The following is a 22,169-nucleotide window of genomic DNA, read 5'->3' as shown; positions in this document are numbered from 1 at the left end:
CCTAAAACACACAGGAATGACTTGCCAGAACTTCGCATTTATTTTGAGGGTTCAGTAGGACTGTATAACAATTTCACACTATTAAGCATTAGTAGGGTTTGGAATTATTTATTTATATATCATTACTCCTCCTTTTTATGCCATTTATAAATGCAGATATGTTTATCCCACTGTTACTGTTACACATGTACAGCTATCACCCTGAGTCATGTAGAGTGACTCTCACAGACCCTCAGGTATCCTCGAAGAGTTAAAGAGTTGTGTGTTCGCTGGACAAAAACACATTGTTCCTCCTGAAACTGAGGTTTGACTCTCTTCTCCAGTACCTTAGCAATTCACAGAGCACAGCAGAAGCAGTTGTGTGAAGTCTTTCTAAATTACAGTTTTTTAACAGACGCTAGGACACATTTCTCAATACTTAGGTCACTTTTGCAAAACTCTTCACACAATTCTCCTAACTGACCGTCAGCTTGGCAAAGCAGTTCATTTCACATTCAAAATGCACTACAACTACCAAAACACTTTATTCAGGTCTCAAATAACCTCATTCTTCCAGAACACTAGCAAAGGTTGACAGCCAACAAACACACTTTGTCACCCACAAAACAATGACCCAAAAAACACTAACAACATGTAGCATTACACAGTGTTTTCTTGTGTAAAACAAGGACGCATCTCTGTTTATAATTTCAATATATGTTACTGGAATGAATCAGACATCATGCAGAATTCATTAATATTTGTTTATGTACTTTTATTTTTTTGCACTAAGTAATCCCAAAATACAAGAATTTGTATACACACCATCCACTGATACTCATACAATAGTAATGCTAATCTACTCGGTCTTCTCCATTTGGCCACAGGTTCTCATCCACATCACATCTTACGTCATCTTGGGCAACACACCTAGGAAAGAATCTTCTGGCTGCCAGAATTGAAGGAGTTGAAAAATTGAAGGAGTAACACCTGTGTAGATGTTCATCTACAATGAGAATCAGCTGTGGCTGGTTAAACTGCATTTTTAGATTTAAAATATGTTTCAATAAAATATTGCTGTTGGATTTTGCTGTCTTATTCAGTTTTGCATTGTGTTATTGTTTTGACCATGAGTTTAACAGTTTTGAAAACAGTATGTAAGCACATGCAAAATGTCCTGTACGTACAAAGATTTTTGGCAGTTGTTGTGTCTGAGTGAGAAGATAATTCATGAAATTTGAGAGATGTAGTCATTGAATGTATTTTGTGCCAAAACAATGATAACTGATCCTCAGTTTGGCCCACATAGACTTCTGTTGTGCTCACTGTGTGAGGAGTTTTGCAAAAGTGACCTAAGTATTGAGACATGTGTCCTAGCGTCTGTAAAAAACTGTAAATACAATAGTCAGACTATACACTTTATTTGTATCTCATGACATCAATCCTTCTGTGTAGGTTTGTCTACAGTAAATAATGTTAAAAGAAAAGTGAAGTGAGAGGTTGTAGTGTCTCAACTGGGTATTTACTTTTGAGTAGTAATTTTACCTTTTAGCCACTTCCTTTGGGCCTCAATGCTTGACCTTTCTTTACCAATTGTATCACAATGTCAACAGTTTAATTCTTGTGATAAAACAGGAGGAAAAAAAGACATTAAAAGAGAAGAAAGAAAAGATTAGAATATGCTGATAAGCATAGACTTGTTTCCCTTAAATAATTTCCATTTCAAAAGCCACCAGCACGAGAAAGCTGCTTCAGCTTTAGCTTGCAAGTGCAAAACAAATGCACGCTGGAAGATGCAGTTTTTTATATGCATAATTTATTTCTCACTGACACTGTTATTGAACAAATACACATTTTGAAGCCTGGCACCTCCTGCTTTGGACTGACACATAGATACATTAAAACCAGTGGCACATAGGACAACACTTAGGGCAACATTAACAAGCTGAACTTGTCCAGATACTTTACATTATTCCACTGAATTTAGCAATGATTTCATGCCAGCACAACATAAACATGTTTTCCGAAATATGTCCCATACTGCATGTGGAACAGCAACATGATACCTGAATCCACAAAATAATTTGATTGCACTGGAATAATCTGAGCCGCAATACCGCACGTCAGAAAATTCACATTGCTTTGTCTCTAAACATCCAGCAGGGCATCGTATGATGTAAACAAATCCAATCTGAAATAAAATTTATAGATCAGTCTGACAACTGAAGTGAACTTTTTTCCTAAACACGTAGATTGGCGTGATCTTTTAAAGTCGGGATTGAACCAACATCCATCCTAATACGGGGCTTGTGCATCACTGGTTTCAGTAGCAATTACTTTATATGACCAAGCTTATCATTAAAAAAATTTAAGAAATTGTCAGCCATATTTACATTTAAAACAATCAGCGTCAAGTATATATATTTTTAATATTTTAATTTTAAATAAATCATCAATAACAGTCAATTTCCTATTTAAATTCAACCTTAACCTGCTACTGGTTCTTCTGAAAGTGGTTTAATAGTTATAGCTACTGAAGGATTTCCTTATCAAGCCTTTCAAAATAAAGAAAATAAAAAATCTATGAATCTGTTTCACTAATATAACAAAGGTTATTAGCAGCCAGGGATGTCACTTCAATCAAAGCCGAATGCACATTTTCTTTCCATTTTAGGGAAGCCGAGGATTAATTATGAGTGCTGTGCAGTGGTGCACATGCAAATGGAGGAAAAACTCATCTGAAAGTTTGTACTACATATAAATTAGATTAGTCTGGATAGTTTAAGCCAGAAGGCCTGTCTGTAACTGCAATGTAAACGTTATCACTGTTGGTCAACTGTGTGCACTCTTTAGCCCAAGCGTGCAGCTTGAATTCATTGATTATTTTTTAAGCAATACATTTTTCATTTAGCGGTATGTATGCTCACATATTCCAGTAGCTACTGTTAATTGCATACACATACATTTGTCTGAAGTATGACACTGATCTTCAGCTCCACAACATAAAATAATGGAAAATAATAAACTTTCAAACTTATCTGAAGGCTTTTAAGATTTCTTTTTGATATCCCGCTGGAGGGAGGTTTATTTGCTGTGTGTTGTAAAAAATAAAATAGAAAACATGGCTCATGGTATACAACAACTCTACTGTAAGCCTTCTTGCCATCACAGTTTACAAGCTGAGGTACTTCATAAGGCTTTTTAAAAATTCCTTTAAAAATTGAACACCATAATAAAGACATTTTCAAGAGACCATTAATCCTCTGTCCTTTTAATCGCCATCCTGCTTCTTCTATATATCCCAAAGTGGGGATATATTCTTAAGTGCATTTGAGTTTCGACCACTAATAGGACTCAGCCATGCAGAGCGTGGTCTGTTCGAGGATTTCTCAAAAATATTCAACGGTATCTTTGTGAATGATTCCTGGCACGCTGGAAAAATTGTCCAAAAATCCAAGTCATCAAATTTTGTTGATAAAATCCTTATTAGCCACACCGCCCACAGACATCAGATTTGTCAGCTTGTGTTTCTTGCACTTTGGTTCAGACTGAAGACAAAAACGATTTGCTGGCCAGATTGGCCAATGCAAAAGTCTGCTGTGGCTGAATCCTGCAGATGCTTGAGATCCCCTGACTCAGCAGCCCAAAGTTTCTTCTGATCAGACACTTCACATTATCATGATGATACTTCATGATGACCATAGCCAGATTGCTAGGGCAGAATAGGACATTAGCATGCTAACATCTGCATGCACTGTAGCTGTGTGGAGGCTGTTAAACTGCAGCTCTAAATACAAAACATTCAATCCATGAGACAGAACTGAGCTTCGCGACCTTTCTGTCTGAGCCTGATGTGTTAACGGGTTTTTTATGTAATGTCCAAAGGTTTTTGTTAGCAGACAAAATTGACAGCATGATCTGTCCTCAGGTTTCACTCTCAGACTACACTTTACTTTTTGCATCACCAGTGGTGAGAATCTAACCAGTGGTTTGACTATCTTTCATTCACCTAACAATTTTGTGTTTTGCTGCGTAAGCATTTCATCCTCCCACATGTCTGTTCACATGACCACAGACCCTGTGTTTTGTTATTTCATTTATCCCATCCTTATTCTGCCGTTTTGATATGTCACCTACTGACTGAACCCTGTGCATCCGCAGCCACTGGTTGCATCTGATTTCAGCCCGTTAGGCCATCAGAAATGAGACCCTGGAACTGTTAGGAGCTGCCGGCCTCTCACTGAGCTGATCAGTTTGGACCTGCTACTACTTGTTCCAACTAGTTAAGTTATTTCCTGAGGATGGTCATCTGTAGACACTCCTCCTTCAGAGCCACCAGTTCCGTCTTGTAGTTGTTGGTCTTGCCTGGATCCGCATACACACAAGGCTGCTTCTTTGTTGACAGCGGTGTGTCCATGGTTACTGAACCAGCATTGAGAATGTCAGCATGTGAAGGCGAAGAAGAGGGCCGCCTGTTGCAGGCCACTGACAGTAAAGCCGACAGGGCTCGGCCGACATCATTCCTAGCTCCCTCGTTAACGAAACAGTACAAAATAGGGTCAGCTACGCAGTTCAGGCTGGTCAATGCCAACGATACATGGTATGCTGCAAACAAGGTTTCCTCTGAGCTGCAGTCACATGGCTTCTGTAAAAACATGACACTCCGCACCAGGAGGAGGATATGATATGGTCCAAAGCAGAACAAAACAATGAGAATCAAACTCAAAGCTAACCGCTGAATTTTGGCCTTTTCCTGGCGCTCTGTTGAGACATTGCAACGCACTGCTGCAAGGATCCCTCGGTAGGCGACCAGCATTGCCGTCCACGGAGCAAGGAAGCCAAGAAATGACCTGTAGAGGTTCATGCCTGCTACCCAGTCCTGCATTGGATATTTCTCAAAGCAGAAGGTGTGATTGAACCGGTCCTGGAAGAGCTCATCATGGAAGAGAGGAGCAGAGTTTGCTACAATCTCAATGATCCACACAATGGTGCTGACGAGGATAGCTGCAGGAAGCAGAGGAGAGGAAAGACAAAGAGAGCAAACATTAAATACCTTGATAACTTCCATTTCTATATCTCATGTACATTTTGGTCACTCTGTGGACGTCCAATTCCCTTATTTATTGAATTTGAGCATTGCAATATGTGCTGGATCTTGTCCATTTCTTGAATGTAATTCTTGTAACACAGACAAATTATAGGAACGCATAAAACCTCAGTGTGTATAGTGTATGAACCACTGATTGTTCTCCCTCAAACACCACAAGCCATTACAGTAAGTCTGAGCCATCTATCCATCTATCCATCCATTTAGTCTATCCCCACTCTCACAGGGCGAGAAGCACACCACACCCTGGACATTTCAGCAGTTTACCGCAGGGCTGACAGAAAAGCAGACAACCATTCACACTCATATATACATGCATACAGCCAGTTTGGATCATGGGGACAAATTAATTGTCACAAACACATGAGAGAGGCATCCTTGGAGTGATCTAAAAACAGCTGGAAGTGGTCCAGAGGTGAATGGGAAGATGACTTGATTGGACTTAAAATGAAAAACTCGCAGAACATGTGTAAAGAGGTCCAAGTTTTCTTAGTGCAACATGTTTTTACATTCTTCCCTTCACAGGGATCAAGTTTATGTTGCATACAAACCTGTTTTGATTCGTCGAACTTTCACAAAGCGCAGAGGGTATGCCACAGCCAGGTACCTGTCCAGTGATATGCAGCACAGGAACGCGATGCTGACATAGATATTAGTATAGAAGATGAAGCCAAATAGCTTGCAGCTCTCCTGACCGTGGATCCAGTTATCGTGATGAAGGAAATAGTCGATCCAAAGAGGAAGAGTGGCAATGTAGAGGAGGTCAGCCACCGACAGGTTAATCAGGTAGATGCCAAGCTCATTGCGTTGGCGTACCTGGTGCAAAGGGGAGAAGGTGAAGATTCAAATCTGAACAAGACTAACATGTTTGCTTAAAATTGGTGAGCCAGCTATCCGTTGCATGCAATCTCTCCAACAGATCAGAGAATGCAAACAAGGTGCGATGCATATTTGCCTCAGCTGCAAATGATTTGGATTCCTGGAAGTCAAAACACAGGAGATTTGAAAGGCTGATTGTGTTTGGTCTGAATATTTGCCCTTTGTTACCTTTAGTGTTGTGCAATGAACGTCTGGCTCACACATGCCTTAGAAAATGTTTTTGGCTGAACACTGAATTACTGCATATACAAAGTATTTAGGTATAACTGGTATTCAGTTTGAGTACTATCATTATTGAAGCCGGTGATCTGGTTAATGCTGCAAAGCGTGGTAGCAACAATGACCATAATGCACCTGACCCAGCACTCCTATGGTCATCTGAACCGTAAAAATGTGCCCTGATGCTGACATGAAAGACAAATAATGTAACATGAAATGTTGCTTACTTTAATGATGGCTCTTTCCGAAAAACACGAGTTGCTGAGCTTTATGAATAAAAGTCATTAACAATCCTTCCTCTTGCTGCCAAAGCAAACTGACAGTCTGTGGGAAACGCAGTACAAGTTTGATGCTGGTGAGAAAATATCCCAAAGGCTCTTTTGACCGTATCTGGCAGGCAACGTTGAACATGCGACGTAATTGACAAGCGTCATTAACCACAATTGTGTGTTACCCTTAGTTACACTCAGTGCTGTGTTGCTTTTTGTGAACTGTTTTGTTTTTAGTGCAGTCATAGGAATGTTTCTGGATTTCTACAAAGGGAACCCCAGAAACCACCAGAGTTTGATTTTGTGATGATTCTTCTTACTGGATTTGTCATAATCCAAGAACTATGGCTAGAAAAAAAAAAGATATTTGAATGACTTATACGTATGCCAGACATCTAAAGTGGATGAACACTTGGATTGTTTTACTATGCACTTTGGAAATAAACAGAAAGATTAGCAGGGAGATTTCCTTGGAAGACAAAAAAGACCCAAAATAAGACCTATTTGTTCCCAAAATGTCTCGTGAAATCAAAGTGGCAGGTTCTAACCCCAATTTGGAAACCACTGTCTGATAGTCTGATACATTTGAGGCCATTGGAGGTGGAAAACTGTGGGTACGTGTCTCTCACCTGCATGTAGGCGGCCCACAGGGCCATGCAGTTAGTCGGCAGCCCAAGAACGATGACTATGATGTAGAGTGTGGGCTGAAAGAACTGGTCCACCTTACTATCCACATTACAGAAGGTGATGTTGCACATTGTCATGTATCAGACTATCTGCAGGTGTGCGAAGTGTGTTCAGCTACTCTCAGCTTTGCATTTTCCCCTTCTGTAGTTTCACTATGTTCCAGCTCCAGCAGTTTGACAGTGACATGATGACTCTGACGTCCTGCTCAGCAGTCCCACACGAGGCAATGGAGGAAAACATACGTGTTATTTCCAGGGAATCTCTCCTATTCTTAAACCACTGTCCTCTTGACTTGACATGTTATAATCCTCTTTCACGCTTCCAGGCCGGTCTTTGTCCTCCAGTATAAGAGGTGAAGAAGGGAAGGAGTGAGCTATATGATGTGGTGAAATGAAAGCTGCCTTATCAGTGCCATGCCAGGCTTCCTGAGCCTGGAGAAGACCTCATCAATCTTTTAGAGATTAGAGGTCTGCCAGGTCTACCGTGAGAGCGATGAGCCTGAGCATCACTTTGTGTGTGCCGTTGTGTCTCAAGGTCCTGATGACACACAAAACCCCTCAGAGATGCTGCCGGTGAGGCAGGAATGACTTTACACAGCTTCGGTGGACTGGACCTGTTTATTCGCAAGTTCTGAAAATCTGCAAGAAAGAGAAAGAGAGAGCAATAAGTTAAGATAATTTGTAATTAGAAAATGTTTTTTTTATTTGTTTTTGCATAATAATATAAATACTGAAACAGAACTATATAAAAAAAAACTTATAGGGGTCTATTTATCCAACATTTATCCAAGGCCATTTAAACAAGTGGTACATCTTACAGTACTGTCTTATCTTTTGGACCATTTATATCTATTTTGATGACAGTTTTGGTATTTGGGGGATTTTGGGAAAGCATGAATTTGGAATAACTGTGACTAAAACTTAAAATATTTAAAATAATTTTGCAGAAATTTACATTCCCCAGAGTTGTACTGGTCAAAAGACAGTTTATTCTGTCTTGTCTTGCATCTATTTGCCTTTTACATAGATTTTTAATGTGCAATAACTGAAAACTCCAACAAGCATTTTCAGGTATTTGCTTTGGATATTTGAACTGAATGGGATCCTTCTCCTGGTGAAAACAGACCACTCAAAACTGCGTGGAATGAACACACCCTTCATATAACACAACAAGCACTTGTCTACTAATATATTGAATTTTGCTGCTCCAAACATTCAGAAAAGTGTGTGCAAGAAAAGACAAAGCATGTGAAACAGTCAATCTCTACTACCCAGCACAATAACACAGCACATGCTGACAAACCGTAAATCACAAAGCTTTTGCATAACATGCAAACATAAAGTCAGAGAGAGACAGAATTTTCACCCAAACACATACAATGACAGAAGGAGCAGGACGAGAAGCTGATTACCTCTTTAATTTCTATATTTCACGTATTGGATAACTTTGATGTATTTTTTTAATCAAATATATTTTTGAACATTATGAACCACACTGCTCCAAAGGATCCAAAGGATGCAAATTCAATGTTTGGTGCAAAACTCTTACTTGGGGAAATACGCAGAAAATTTTATGGAAATCTATTAGTCAGTACTGAAAGAGACCAGACCGCAGAACTTCAGCTGAAAAATCCCTCAACATTACTGAGGTAGCAGTGTTGAAAAATGATGCCATACTTCATAATTAGGGGAGACTGCAACTGGCAGACATGCTGAACAAGTGAGCTTACTTCCCGGTTGCAAATCCAGGAAGAGGCCTCAGAGATGCCAGTTCAGTGATCAATGATTCTGGACTGAGCTGACAGCTACTGTCATATATACAAACACAGGAGAGTGCTATGCTAGGACATTTCCACAGTGACACGATTAAAAAAAGCTATGTTTAGGAAACATTGATTTTGATAAGGTGACCACAACTGGGCCACAGCTCTGCCCTAATCTGTTGTCAAACACACACGTTCGTTGCAGAGATAATTACTCATCACTCTTGTGGTAAATTGTCATTTTTTATGTTCTAAAATGTCAAAGGTGTGTCAGCTGATAGATGAATGTTTCATGTTTCTGCTCGTTTTTAATATTTTCTGCTATTTTTGTTAATTCCATAAGAGAGAAACTAACCCCTGTAACCCCGGTGAAAGACAAAGCTTGGCATTTTAAGGAAATGAGCTATAGGTGATACAGGAAGAGGAGATGATGTGCCAGTTATGCAACACATTTTTTGGTTCATTCCTCAGTAGCTGTGAGCACACCCACTGTACTTTGATAAGATAAGATAAGATAAGATAACTCTTTATTGTCATTGCACAGTCATACATAGTACAGTAGTACAATGAAATTGGAAAAACTGTCCTACGTCGGCACTACATATAACACAACACGACACGATATGACACATCGCAACGCAACAAACAACACAACACAGTATATTAACTTAGTATAAAAAAGAAGAATAAGTGTATGTGTATTGCACACTGTTATTATTGCACATTAATTATTATTGCACCTTGTTATAAATATAAATATTATTGTTATCGTTTTAAACATTGTTACCTCCCCCTAAAAAGTCCAGGGAGGTATCCAGTCAGGTCAGCTATTTACATTGATCAGGGCTATTGCCCTGTTGTAAAAGCTGTCCTTGAGTCTATTTGTTCGGGACCTCAGCAGCCTGAACCTCCTGCCAGACGGCAGCAGCTTAAACACCCGGTGTCCTGGGTGTGTGCAGTCCCGTAGGATGCTGCGTGCCCTCTTGAGACAGCGAGTGCTGTACAGGTCCTTCAGGGAGGGAAGAGGATGTCCAATGATTTTTTGGGCCATGTTGATGACCCTCTGGAGTGCCTTTCTGTGTGCTGTGGTGCAGCTGGAGAACCACACACCGATGCAATATGTCAGCACACTTTCAATGGAGCAGCGGTAGAAGACGGTCAGCAGCTCCTTCTTCAGGTCCATTTTTCTGAGGATTCTCAGAAAGTGGAGACGCTGTTGGGCCTTCTTTAAGACCGCAGAGGTGTTAGAGCTCCATTGGAGGTCTGTGTCTATGTGCACACCCAGAAACTTGAAACTGGAGACCCTTTCCACGCACTCCCCGTTGATGCTGACAGGCTGCAGCTCGGACTTCCTCCTTCTGAAGTCAACTACCAGTTCTTTTGTTTTGGTGGTATTGAGGTCCAGGTTGTTGTCTGCACACCAATCTGACAGCCTCTGAACTTCAGCTCTGTATGCAGTCTCATCTCCCCCTGAGATGAGCCCCACCACGGTGGTATCATCTGCAAACTTGATGACTGTGTTGTCTGGGTGGGAACTAACACAGTCATGTGTGTACAGAGTGTACAGTAGGGGACTCAGTACACAGCCTTGTGGAGAGCCAGTGTTGAGGCTGAGGGCTGAGGAAAGATGAGGCCCCACTCTAACTCTCTGTACACGGTCTGAGAGGAAGTCTCTGATCCAGCGGCAGGTGGTGGAAGGAAGTCCAATTTCCAGCAGTTTATCTATTAGTCTGTCCGGGAGTATCGTATTGAAAGCAGAGCTAAAGTCAACAAAGAGCAGCCTGGCGTAACGGCCCTGCACTTCCAGGTGAGAGATGGTGGTGTGGAGCGTTGTAGCAATGGCATCTTCAGTTGATCTGTTAGCTCTGTATGCAAACTGGAGCGGGTCGAGTGTGGGTGGCAGGCAGGACATGATGTGACGTCGGACCAGTTTCTCAAAGCACTTCATTATAACAGGTGTTAGAGCAACTGGTCGGTAGTCGTTGAGGCTGCTAATGTTAGTACGCTTTGGCAGTGGGACAATTGTGGCTGACTTTAGGCACGGCGGGATGCAGGACTGGGACAGTGAAGTGTTGAAGATCTTAGTGAAGACCCCAGCCAGCTGGTCTGCACACTCTTTTAGGACCTTTGCGGTTACCCCATCTGGTCCGGTGGCCTTCCTGGGGTTCACTGCCCTCAGTGTGCGCCTCACCTCATATTCCTGCACTATGAGGCTTGGGCTGCTGCTGTCCGATGTTTTTGCTGCTGCTGCCTCTGGTCCCTTCACCTCAAAGCGTGCGAAGAAGTGGTTCAGCTCCTCTGCAAGCTCCGCGTTACCCTCAGTCAACGTGGTATTGCCAGGTTTGTAGTTGGTTAAGTGCTGAACTCCCTGCCATACCTGTCGTGAGTTGTTGGTGGTGAAGTGGTCTTCGATCCTTCTCTTGTACGCTGCCTTGGCCTCTCTGATGCCTCTTTTCAACTGAGATCTGGCTGCACTGTACTGCATACCATCACCGGATCTAAAAGCGGCGTCACGTTGCTTCAGCAGGACCTGGACCTCTTTAGTCATCCAGGGTTTCTGGTTGGAATACACCCGGAGATGTTTGTCCACAGTGACACTGTTGACACAGAAGTTAATATATGAGAGCACTGATGTTGTGTGCTCTTCAAGGTCCTGATGTTCGAACACGCTCCAGTCCGTGTTTTCAAAACAGTCCTGCAGCTGATGTGATGCACCTTCTGGCCAGGTTTTCACAGTTTTTGTGACTGGGGGGGCTCTTCTCCTAATGGGAGTGTATGCAGGGATCAACAGCATGGACATGTGGTCTGACAAACCTAGATGTGGTAGAGGGGTTGCTCTGTAGCCTTTTTGGATGTTGCTGTAGGCTTTATCCAATGTGTTTTTCCCCCTCGTTGCACATTTAATATGCTGTTCAAATCTGGGGAATACTGACCTTAAATCAGCATGGTTGAAGTCCCCAGCTATAATGTGCACTGCGTTTGGATGGGAGTTCTGCTGGTTGCTTATTGTCTTGTGCAGCTCCTCCATGGCAGAGTTAGCATTAGCATCGGGTGGTACATACACGGCCGTTACCATGACAACAGTAAACTCGCGAGGTATGTAGACGGGTCATTTGCATTAGCTAAATGTGTGACCTTTTGTGGCCTCCGTAGGTAATTCCGTTTTTACGTTCTTTGGCAAATTGCACCATTTGGTCAGAAGCTGCTGGTGTCACGGAAATATGTACAAGGTGATGTGATGGTACTATTCCAGAAAGCAAACACTCGAGTGACATACGGAGGCAGGAAAGGTGGAAGTGGCATAAATTACCAGACTGTCAACTAGAAGAACATCCTGTTTGAGAGCCTCCCTTTGTTCTGTTAGTTTGACTTTTAATTGCTGTTTCCTTTCACCTTCTTAGCTAGTGATAGGAAAATATATTGCACTTTATCAACTGTTGAGATTTCCCGGTGTGTTAAAATCTAACCTCAAAGGGTCTCGATGAAACACTATGACACTTCTCCTACAGCAACAGTGCCGAAGGGCATCTTGTGCATATCTGTGAGATACAGTATCTGTGACAAAATGGCAATATTTGACACCCTGGGAATAGGAATGGACACCTGTATTGGATAATTATTAAAATTCTATTGTGTCAGGCTTACAATAGAAGAGCAAAGCCCTGCAGTGATTATATTAGATGTCTAATTATAAATAAAGAATCTCTAAGACTCTCCTGTCCAGCTGGGAGGGTTTTTTTTATTTTCAATAAATGGAAAGAAACATGAGGAGGAAAGAAGCAAGACGAGAAAGGAAGGAAATACAAACGAAGAGGTTTGGGGGGTGCAAAAAAGAAAAGAAAAAAGTCAAGAAGAAATGCAAAAGTGTAAATGAAGAAGAAAGAAAACATCAACACTAAAAGACTTTTTACCTTGCATTCCTGAAGATGAATATTTATAATATGAAAGACAGTTTAGATGCGATCCCACTGAGCCGTTGTCTTGAAGACTCTCTTTCACAGCTGAGTTCACAGCACTCGACAATCAAAGGACTGTGATCACATCTGTCCCCACTGAGCACAGATGAAAGACTTCACTTCCTCATTAGATAACAGCAGGGCCACATGTCAGTGACAAAACCTTCACGTCTTAAACTCCCATCACAGAGCGCAGGGTTAGTACTCAAATCAAACTATGGAATCAAAGGGTAAGAAACTAAGTTAATGTAACATAAAGACTGTCCAGCAGCCACAGTGGAGTAACTGGAGGATCAAGTCTTGCTCACGGACATGCTGTCAGTCCTTATTTACAGAAGTAAAATAAACCAGAGTGACATGGGCTTATTTTCCAGCACGTCTCCGTTCTGTTATCTTTCTCCACTCAGTCACCACAACTATGGTTTGTAATATCAGCTGCAGATATTTATCATGCTTCATTTCCATGTGAGTGATGCACATGCATGTGCTTTCTGAGAAATGTATGCACACATTTAAGCCACCTGTCAGCAGTCAGAAGTTCTTCTTTCTGATGCAAAGTCAACACTCATCTCCAGTCACTGTGAACATGTTGCATTAACCAACAGAGCGTATTGACAAACACTGTTTTATTCTTTTAGATTTAAGATTTTGAACTAGTTAATTGTCCTATTGCTGCTGCTCATGTCATAATTTACAGTGTCAACATAAATGTTCGAATAGGTCCTGAACGTTAATAGTGCGTGGTTGGTTTTAATGAGCGAGTCCCTCTTTGTTTGCAATGTTCACAAAATGTGGGATGCATGATTCAACTTTCACAGTGTTTCACTAATACACATTTGGTGATAACATTTAAAAACCTTGCACAATCAGCGACCAATGTGATTAAAAAACTGATAGCATGCAAGCGTGGAGGCAACACAGTGGTGCAATGGTTGCCCAGCAAACGCAGTTGAAACAGTGGCGTTATCTCCTTGCTCAAAGCTGATTGCAGTATGAGGGCAGAAGCCGGACTATGTAAAAGGGCAACGCTGACGTTGTTCCCAAGTACAATAGAGGTCCGATGAGATGGTCTCTTACAACACAAGAAATATATTCCATGTTGTTGCAATGAAGAAAGGGGATGCGTACATCTAACATCTTCTTTCACAGTACCCCTAGCAACTTCTACATGTCCTCCTTCATTACATCCATGAACCTCTGTGAGGTCTTCCTGTTTTCCACCTTCTCAGTTCCATCTTCAACATCCTTCCTTCAGTATATCCACTATCCCTCCCTCCATTTCAACCTCGAATCTCTAACTTTGTCTCCAAGCCACTCAACCCGAGCACTCCTTCTGATCCTTCTGTCACAAATCACCCCTGACACTTATCTCCACCCTGCCTACACTCTTTTCTTCACTCGTCTTGTGCAATGGATGCAACAAATTGTGAGCAATGAATTGCACAAAAATCCCATTGAAGATGGCATGGTTGCCAGTGTCAGACAGGGTTCAGAAAATGCTGATCTACTGGGATTTGCCACTGGGATCATCTGTAGGATTTACAGAGATTGGCCTGAAAAGGGGGAAAATATTCAGTGAGCGGTGGTTTTCTGGGCAAGAATGCTGTGTTGATGCCAGAGGTCAGAAAATAATGGTCAGAAAATAACTGCTCTGCGCTGATAGTTAAGCAACAATAACTCGAATAGGAGTTAAGTGTAAAGGCTGAGCTCCCAGTTTACATGGGCTTGTTTAACTTAAACAAAAGCCTTCCAAGTGTGGCGCTGTCGCTTTTATAAACATCCAAACTTGGATTCCTATTAAAATGTAAATCTGCAGATTAGGAAGAAGCTTCACCTCACTGTGTCTGTTTATCTGTTCAGTGCACATTTAAATAGATATGATAAGTGCTGGCAAATATAGAAACTGAAAAAAATACCTCTCAGACAAATTCTTTGATGTCATTACCAGAGGGAGGGTGAGTTGTTTGTAGCTTCTGTTAATGTAGAGATAAATAAATAATAAAACAAACAAAAGTTTTTTGTAGTTTTAATAAATTCTCATTTCAGTTTTACACATGGTCTAGAAATACAGCTTTCTTTCATCCAGATAGCATCTTTATTTTCCCTTTCTTTCTTTTTCTTCCCTGCTGTTAGGCTCTCTGTGCAGTCCCAGTTGTATTAAAAAAAACTTATTTTTAAAAACGCCTAACATTCCTATGAAAAAATATTGCATAAGGTACAGTTATGCAGAGATGTTATGTGAAAGAAGATTTGAGGCCACAGGCTCAACAGGTTTATTAGTAATAAGGAATTAGAAATGTGTGTGCATGTATGAACAATGAAGGCCTCTTTCGACCTGTTTGGGGCAGTAGAGTAAAACACAGCAGTGTCTGATCTGCTGCCAGAGGAGATTAGGTCAAGGCAGCACTGGCAGCAGCACAATTACAATGTCGTGTTCCCAAGACTTACAAGGACATTACTGTGATTTTCAATCATTTCAAGGATACTAACTCCAAACCTTCGCCTTAATTAGTCATTGCCTAAACTAATTTTCCCTCCAAATGTAACCTCAGTCTAACCTCAGCATGTCTACAGCTTAAATATTATTGTTTCTCTTTATGAGGATTTGCTTTTTATCCCCATAAAGGAGAAAAGTCCCCATAATGTGCCTTAGTAAACAGATTTAAGTCCCCACGACACATCCCCACATGCTGCAACGAATCAAAGTGCCTCTCATTGTGCACCTGTGTTGTAGCCACCTCTGGCGTTTGTGGTTTTTCTCTAGGTAACCAACTCTTAATATGTCACAAAGCAACATTCAGCAGGATAACATGAAATGTAACATACTTTATTTTCATACTTTAGCGCACCCATACAAGTCAAAGCTTTTTACATCATTATAAAGTCAGTAGCAGCGAGTTGAAGTCATGTGATCAGTGTACTTTGTCACCACTTAATAAGATAATATATTAATATGTTCCTACTGCTTATGTAGGATGTTCTATGTTAGAAGACTACATAGTGAGCTCATCAGCAAAACCTGTAGTACGCTACTTTTGTTATAAGATATTCTGAGTGCATTAGATATGATACAGTAATATTGATTATACATTCAGATGTACAAAATAGCAAATTCTCTTTATAATCCTCAATATCCGTTTCAGTCTAATTTCATTTTCTATGATGTTTATACAGTTGTTCAGTGTTTATAATCTCATATTACAGTAGCTATTTTACTGGTAAGGTGTATGTATGTATTTCTTAACACTGATATTTATGTGACCATCGGTTGTTCTGTATTTTGGTTTGTAAACATATTAAAGAAAGAATATGGCCACAAAGTCATTTTTTCAGAAAATCTTTAAAACACTTTCATCTTTGCATAACAGAACCCCCCCCCCCCCCCCCCCCATTAATCTCAGCCTAAACAGGAAACTTAAAAAAGTTGGTTATAAATCTGTATTTGTGCTCCAAAGCATGAAGTGTGGTGAGCAAAACATGCCTTTAAGATAAGTCTAGGTTAGTTAATAGTTCATCTATCCATCCATTCTCTTCCAATTCAGGGATGCGTGGGGGTTGGAGCATTTCCCAGCTACCACAGGGCGAGAGGCAGTGTACAGCCTGGACAGGTCGCCAGTCTGTCACAGGGACAACGCATAGAGACAGACATCTATTCACACTCACATTCACACCTCCGGGCAGCTTAGATTCCAATTAACCTAACCCCACTAACTGCATGTCTTTGGACTGTGGGAGGAAGCCAGAGTGCTCGGAGAGAATCGACCCAAACACGGGGAGAACAGTGGCTTATAAATAAGTCAGATAGAAGAATTGAACTCGGGTCCTTCTTGCTGTGAGGCAATCGTCCTAACCACTGTTCCACCATGGTTAGCAGCAGTAATATAACCCTTTATTTATTCTTTCTTTAGTCTAGTGTCTGCGCCGTAATACGAGACAGTGGAGCATCTAGACACAAGATCCTGACCTGTGTCTGAGAAAAGGTCGGAGTCACGTGTGTGTGACTTTGTCTGAACTGTAAATCTAACCTTGAGAACAAAGATGATTTTGGAATGTGAGCTCCGCTTCTCACTTGTAAAAGTGCTGTTAAGAATAGATCTGAGATCTGGAAACAAGTTGAAAATGTTAAAACAAAGCCTCATTGCCAAGTGTATCATAACCGGTGGTAACAAAATATCATTATCCTGCTATGCAAAAGAAATCTGGATGCATACAATTGTTTCCACAATGAACTGCAATTAAACAGGTTTTTGCTTTAAGCATGCAAAGTAGATCTGAGTTTTGGATAGTGTTAGATTAGGAGGAATGTAAAAGATGAATGTAAAGTGTGTGTGTGTGGGTCAGTACTGAGGCACTAGGTGGCTGTTTGCCAAACATTCCTGTTGACAGTCAAACAGCGGAAACAGGAAGACAGTAACGCAACACTATCAGCCGTGCTGAAACACCTTGCACACTTCACAAAACAACTTGGCCTCTTCCAGGACACAAGCATGCACGCATATGCATACACAAACGCTCATAAAAAATCATCTAAACCACACAATGGCAATCTTCCGCAGGTACAAGCAGTTTTCCTGTGAGGCCTGTTCATTTTGTTAAAAACCGAGCACCCTAAGTTCACAGGGGAGGCTAAATTTGTGTTACACCAGCTTATTAGCACAGTTCATATGAATAATACTTTAAAGCTGTGTTTTATTTTCAGCTTCTTCACAAACCCTCATCAGTATCGGTGATATGTGAAGGTCAGCATCAGCGTGCTGTCACACCTTCTTTGTTTTCTTGTTCTTAAACCAGAGTGAAAAATGCCGTCTTTACTGTACACACTGTCGGGTTATAAATACATCCGATTACGATACGAGTTGCCAGGAGTCACAGCTAACTTGTTCAGTGGAAGTGCAGCCTTGTTATGTGCCAAATTGCAGTTCTGGCAATAAAATGAAATAAAACAAAGTCAGATGGTTCATCATCATTACTGGACACGCTGAACGTGTCAGTGATGATCTCAACAGTCTAGTTTAGCTGAGGAAAGAAGGAAGCCATGATAAAGTCTTTAAATATAAAAACAAACTTAAAGAATACTGAATAACATTTAGGTGAACACTTACACTCAGTTTACTGGTTATTAAAAACAAAACAGGTAGAATCCACAGCTCCCTTTGTATTATTTTGGAGACGTGTTATGTAGTGGAAATGGAGAGAGAAGTAGGAAATTAACCACTAGACATCCCAGAGCATCTTAGTGAACAACAGAGTCAGAACTGCTGAGAAACGCGTGCACTCAGGATAATCACAGTCAATATTTCTAATGGCTTACTGCTTAATTATTTCTCAAGCGAACTTTACATGAAAGACTCAGACATAAGCTGCAGTTGTTACTGTTAACAAACTGACAGCACAGCTACAATCTATGATAATGAAGTTAACTGTTTGGTGAAATTGGATTTACCACCCTCTAAAATTCTTATTTCACGGTGCATTTGCCAAATACTTTCACTCACCCTGGCTTTTCAAAAACTCGAGCTCAATGACAAATAATAAGGACAAGAAAAGAACTTGGGCTGCAGCCAAGTGGTGACAGAGAACCGGACACCTGATGACAGCAGAGTCACCGTGGCCCCTTGTTCTCGGTTTAGGCCCACCCATGTTCCCATGTTTCTGACATCAACTTCCCAACATTTATAACATTTTTGATAGTTTTAGAAGAGCTAGAGTTCAGCAAGTTCAATATCGTCACTCTTATTTTAGACATTCTTACACTGTTGTGTGGGCAGCTTGTTGATGGTGTGTCTGCACGCTGCTCTGTGGGACACAGATGATGTTAAACTGTATTTATTAGTATTTCCCATTAACTGTGAGTAAAATGCTCACTGTATTATCACTTCAACGTGATAACGCCACGAAAGATGAGCTCATTCCTTGTAGATTTTTAGCGTCCAGGATTATGAAATTTCAAGAAATTACAGTTCCTGAATCAAACGAGAGGACACAGACCCCAACCCCACCACCAACTATTATAACATGTACAGTACAGACATTTTTTATATTTATTTTTTACATTTTATATTTATAATTATCTGTTATGTTTAAATTATCATTTGAAAAAAAATGAAGGTTGTCACTTGTCACATACAAGTGTCCCCGGACCATCTAAATCACATCATAAGTAGGCACAATGCCCATTCTCCTTCTGGCTTCCTCACTCATCCCTTGTAATATATTTTAAATATGTTGAATTGTATTATTCTCACTTACATCATTTGGGGTTCTCTTCCATTTTTTGTCAGGTCCTGTCAATTCAAACAACCGCTAAGCTTACCTGACATTTATCTCGTACAAAGATACTGAAACGGCTTACCTGCTATGGCAGTATTCCTACACGAGCAGGGAAGACTTATCATTGAAAATGTTATTCCACTGGTACTCAGACAGGAAGTTCATTCTTCTCAGGCATTTTTTTAAAGGATAAAAGAACAAGATCTTGGGAACATTTGAGGGGGACTTTAAAGGTCTAGTGGGAACTGCAAGAAGCTTTGTACAAAAACAAAGACTAGATTGTATGAGCCACTCCTAAAGCATCACATTTCCATCCTACGCAGAAACCTTTACTCTATATAGTATTGTAACGCAGTGACAGCAGTGGTACGTAAGATTTTGACAAAGTTTGTGTTCTCCATTCTTTAAGCACCCCCATATGGAAAAGAAATAGTAAAAACTTATATGTGATTACTCATGAAAGTGGCCACTTTCTCATTACTTTCATACATTGTTTTAGTAAGTATCCAAAACATACAAGTTTCATTATATAATTTTTCAAGGGATCTTATATCTGTTTTCACTCTTATATGCTTTTCATACAAGTTTCACACAAGACAGATACAAACTTTATAAGATTTATATATATCTTTTCCATATGGGCCAATTCGAGCACCGTTTCAAAAGTACCGGTTTGGCACTGGTATCAAACCTAAACGATACCCATCCCTAGTCCTGAGCAGACACATTTTGCACATTTTTTACATTTTGGAGTGAATATTGACAGTCTGGCTGGCCCACATCCTTTTTTCTTTATGCTCATTCCAAATATGTCTACACACACATTATTAACAATCATATTAGTGATATTAATAAAGCTTTTCTATGTGTTTTTCCCTTCATCCCCCTCATCATCCCCCTCCTCATGTGCTAAGCTCACCCTTGGGATAAAGTAACAAAGCACAATAGGAGACTAGCAGAACAAGTTCTAAGGACCTGATCCTCACTTAATTCGGTCTCATGTACACTTGTTTTAACTTGTGTTAAACTTGAGGAAGGCTGGTACCCATTTGAATTCCCAAATACATTAAAACCCATATTTTTATTCTGAACTGTGAAGATTGAAATAAAGCCCCTCCTTCCCAAACTTTAAACCACCTCTTTACCGAGTGACAGTTTTGTAATGACTATTAGCAGGGCAACATTAACTTATCTTACTTAGCTTACCATGAACTGAAAGGCTGGGTGTAATTAGGCTCATGTAAGGAAAGAATACTGAGTTTATATTTTTTCCACAAAACATATTTAAACATCCTGTCTATCATGTAGTGACATATATCCTACAGCGTCTACTTCTAATACTAAATTATGTGTGTCTTACACTTGTAGCTTTATTGATTTTAATTTGCACACACCAAAAAAACGAAACAAAACACCAAACCACATCCGAGAGCATAGCAGTGACCAGCTCTGGTGTAAACAATGCTGGCGTCCTGCAGCTGCTGCTATTGTATTGGCTACACAGCCAGTGTTTATAGACATGGAGTAAGTCCGGACAATATCTATTACATTACTGGCAGGATGCCTCACTGATTGTATCAGTCCGTCCAATGAAATTTGAGCAGAGTCTATCACCAGTAATTGGAGTTTTATCTGCTGCTATTTTTATTCAGTTAATCATATGAGTTAAATAAGTAATGATTGATGTTAAATTGCACTTACAACATAAACAGACTGAGTCAGGGTGTTTCAGTCAGTATAGCTCCAGGTATGTCCAGGTATGTCACATGGTGACACACAAGCACACAAAGACATACACGGCCACACAATTCAATTCCATTCTTTTATATTTTTAAAATTTTAAACTACGTTAACAGTCACCTCGAGGCACTTTCTATTTTAAGATAAAGACCCGACAGTGACAGAGACAATCTAATGGCCCCCTTTGAGCGAGCACTTTGTAACAGTAGGAAGGAAAAACTCCCTTTTAACAGGAAGAAACCTCTTGCAGAACCAGGGAGGGGCACCAATCTACTGCAACTGGTTGGTGGTGAGGGGGCGGAAGATGGGACAAAAGACACAATGTGGAAGAGAGCCAGAGATCCTCGCACACACGCACTCACATACCTACACACACACACACACACACACACACACCCTCCTGGAATTGCCACATCTATCACAACTGCTGTCTTCGGCTCCTTGTCAACAACCAGTTTATCTGGTTGGTAGACCAACAACCGCTTGTCTGTCTGGAATTTAAAGTCCCACAGGACCTTTGTCCTGTTTTTCTTAATGGTGAGAGAGACAGACAGACAGACAGACAGACAGACAGATGGGCCTTCCTCGCTTACAGCCTTGACTGTGTGGCTGCAGTGAACATATCATTGAGATCCTTTACATACAAAGCCAAAGGTTTAAAACACTGCCTGAAGCATTGTAGTAAATGGGCACTCTGCACTCAGCTGCAACTGGGAGTCAGAATTGTGTTGCAATGGATCCAACAATCCTTGTTGATTGTTACGTCCCCGTTCAGGGAGATATTCATGCTTCATTGAAACTGTTTAAAGAAGGAGATTTGTCCAGTTCTATGGTTAATCTAAGATTCTGTTGAATTGCATTGTGTTACACTCAGAGATGGGCAGTAACGCGTTACAAGTAACGCGTTACTGTAATCTGATTACTTTTTTCAAGTAACGAGTAAAGTAAGGGATTACTATTGCAAAATCGGTAATTAGATTACCGTTACTTTCCCGTAGGAACGCTGCGTTACTGCGTTACTAAAACCGTGATTTTTTTTGCGAGAATGTCTCATGACAGTGACGTAAGCAAGTGCGACGTTGGTGACAGCAGCTGTGTGCAGATCAACAATGGATAATATATCGAGTGCGGGAGAGAGTATGAGCGTGCAGCGTTTAAAGTGTGGAAGTACTGACCTTACTTTGAGTTTGATTCCATAAAAAGTGACAAAAACATTAGCGTCCATCGTGCGTGGGAAGAAAACTTCTTTTTACAGCGAAAAAAACCCCTAAACTTCCGAGCAAGCACCGAGTAGCTACGAC

The 22,169-nt window shown here is 40.7% G+C and overlaps 1 protein-coding gene across 1 annotated transcript in view; it reads right to left on the bottom strand.

Annotated features, from left to right (window-relative positions):
• Nucleotides 1-729: 729 nt before the first annotated feature.
• gpr4 (G protein-coupled receptor 4) overlaps nucleotides 730-22,169 on the bottom strand; it is a 52,744-nt gene continuing 31,304 nt past the window's right edge. Inside the window, exons 2-4 of the mRNA XM_004569594.3 lie at nucleotides 7,083-7,778; nucleotides 5,638-5,902; nucleotides 730-4,983 (exon numbers count right to left, since the gene is read on the bottom strand). Of these exons, the coding sequence (XP_004569651.2) occupies nucleotides 4,268-4,983; nucleotides 5,638-5,902; nucleotides 7,083-7,217 (1,116 nt within the window). The 5' untranslated portion in view covers nucleotides 7,218-7,778 and the 3' untranslated portion in view covers nucleotides 730-4,267. The remainder of the gene's footprint in view (nucleotides 4,984-5,637; nucleotides 5,903-7,082; nucleotides 7,779-22,169) is intronic.

The sequence above is a fragment of the Maylandia zebra genome, linkage group LG14 (assembly GCF_041146795.1).
Source record: "Maylandia zebra isolate NMK-2024a linkage group LG14, Mzebra_GT3a, whole genome shotgun sequence".
NCBI classification, from domain to species: domain Eukaryota; kingdom Metazoa; phylum Chordata; class Actinopteri; order Cichliformes; family Cichlidae; genus Maylandia; species Maylandia zebra.
This window is presented reverse-complemented; position numbering and strand designations above follow the sequence as displayed.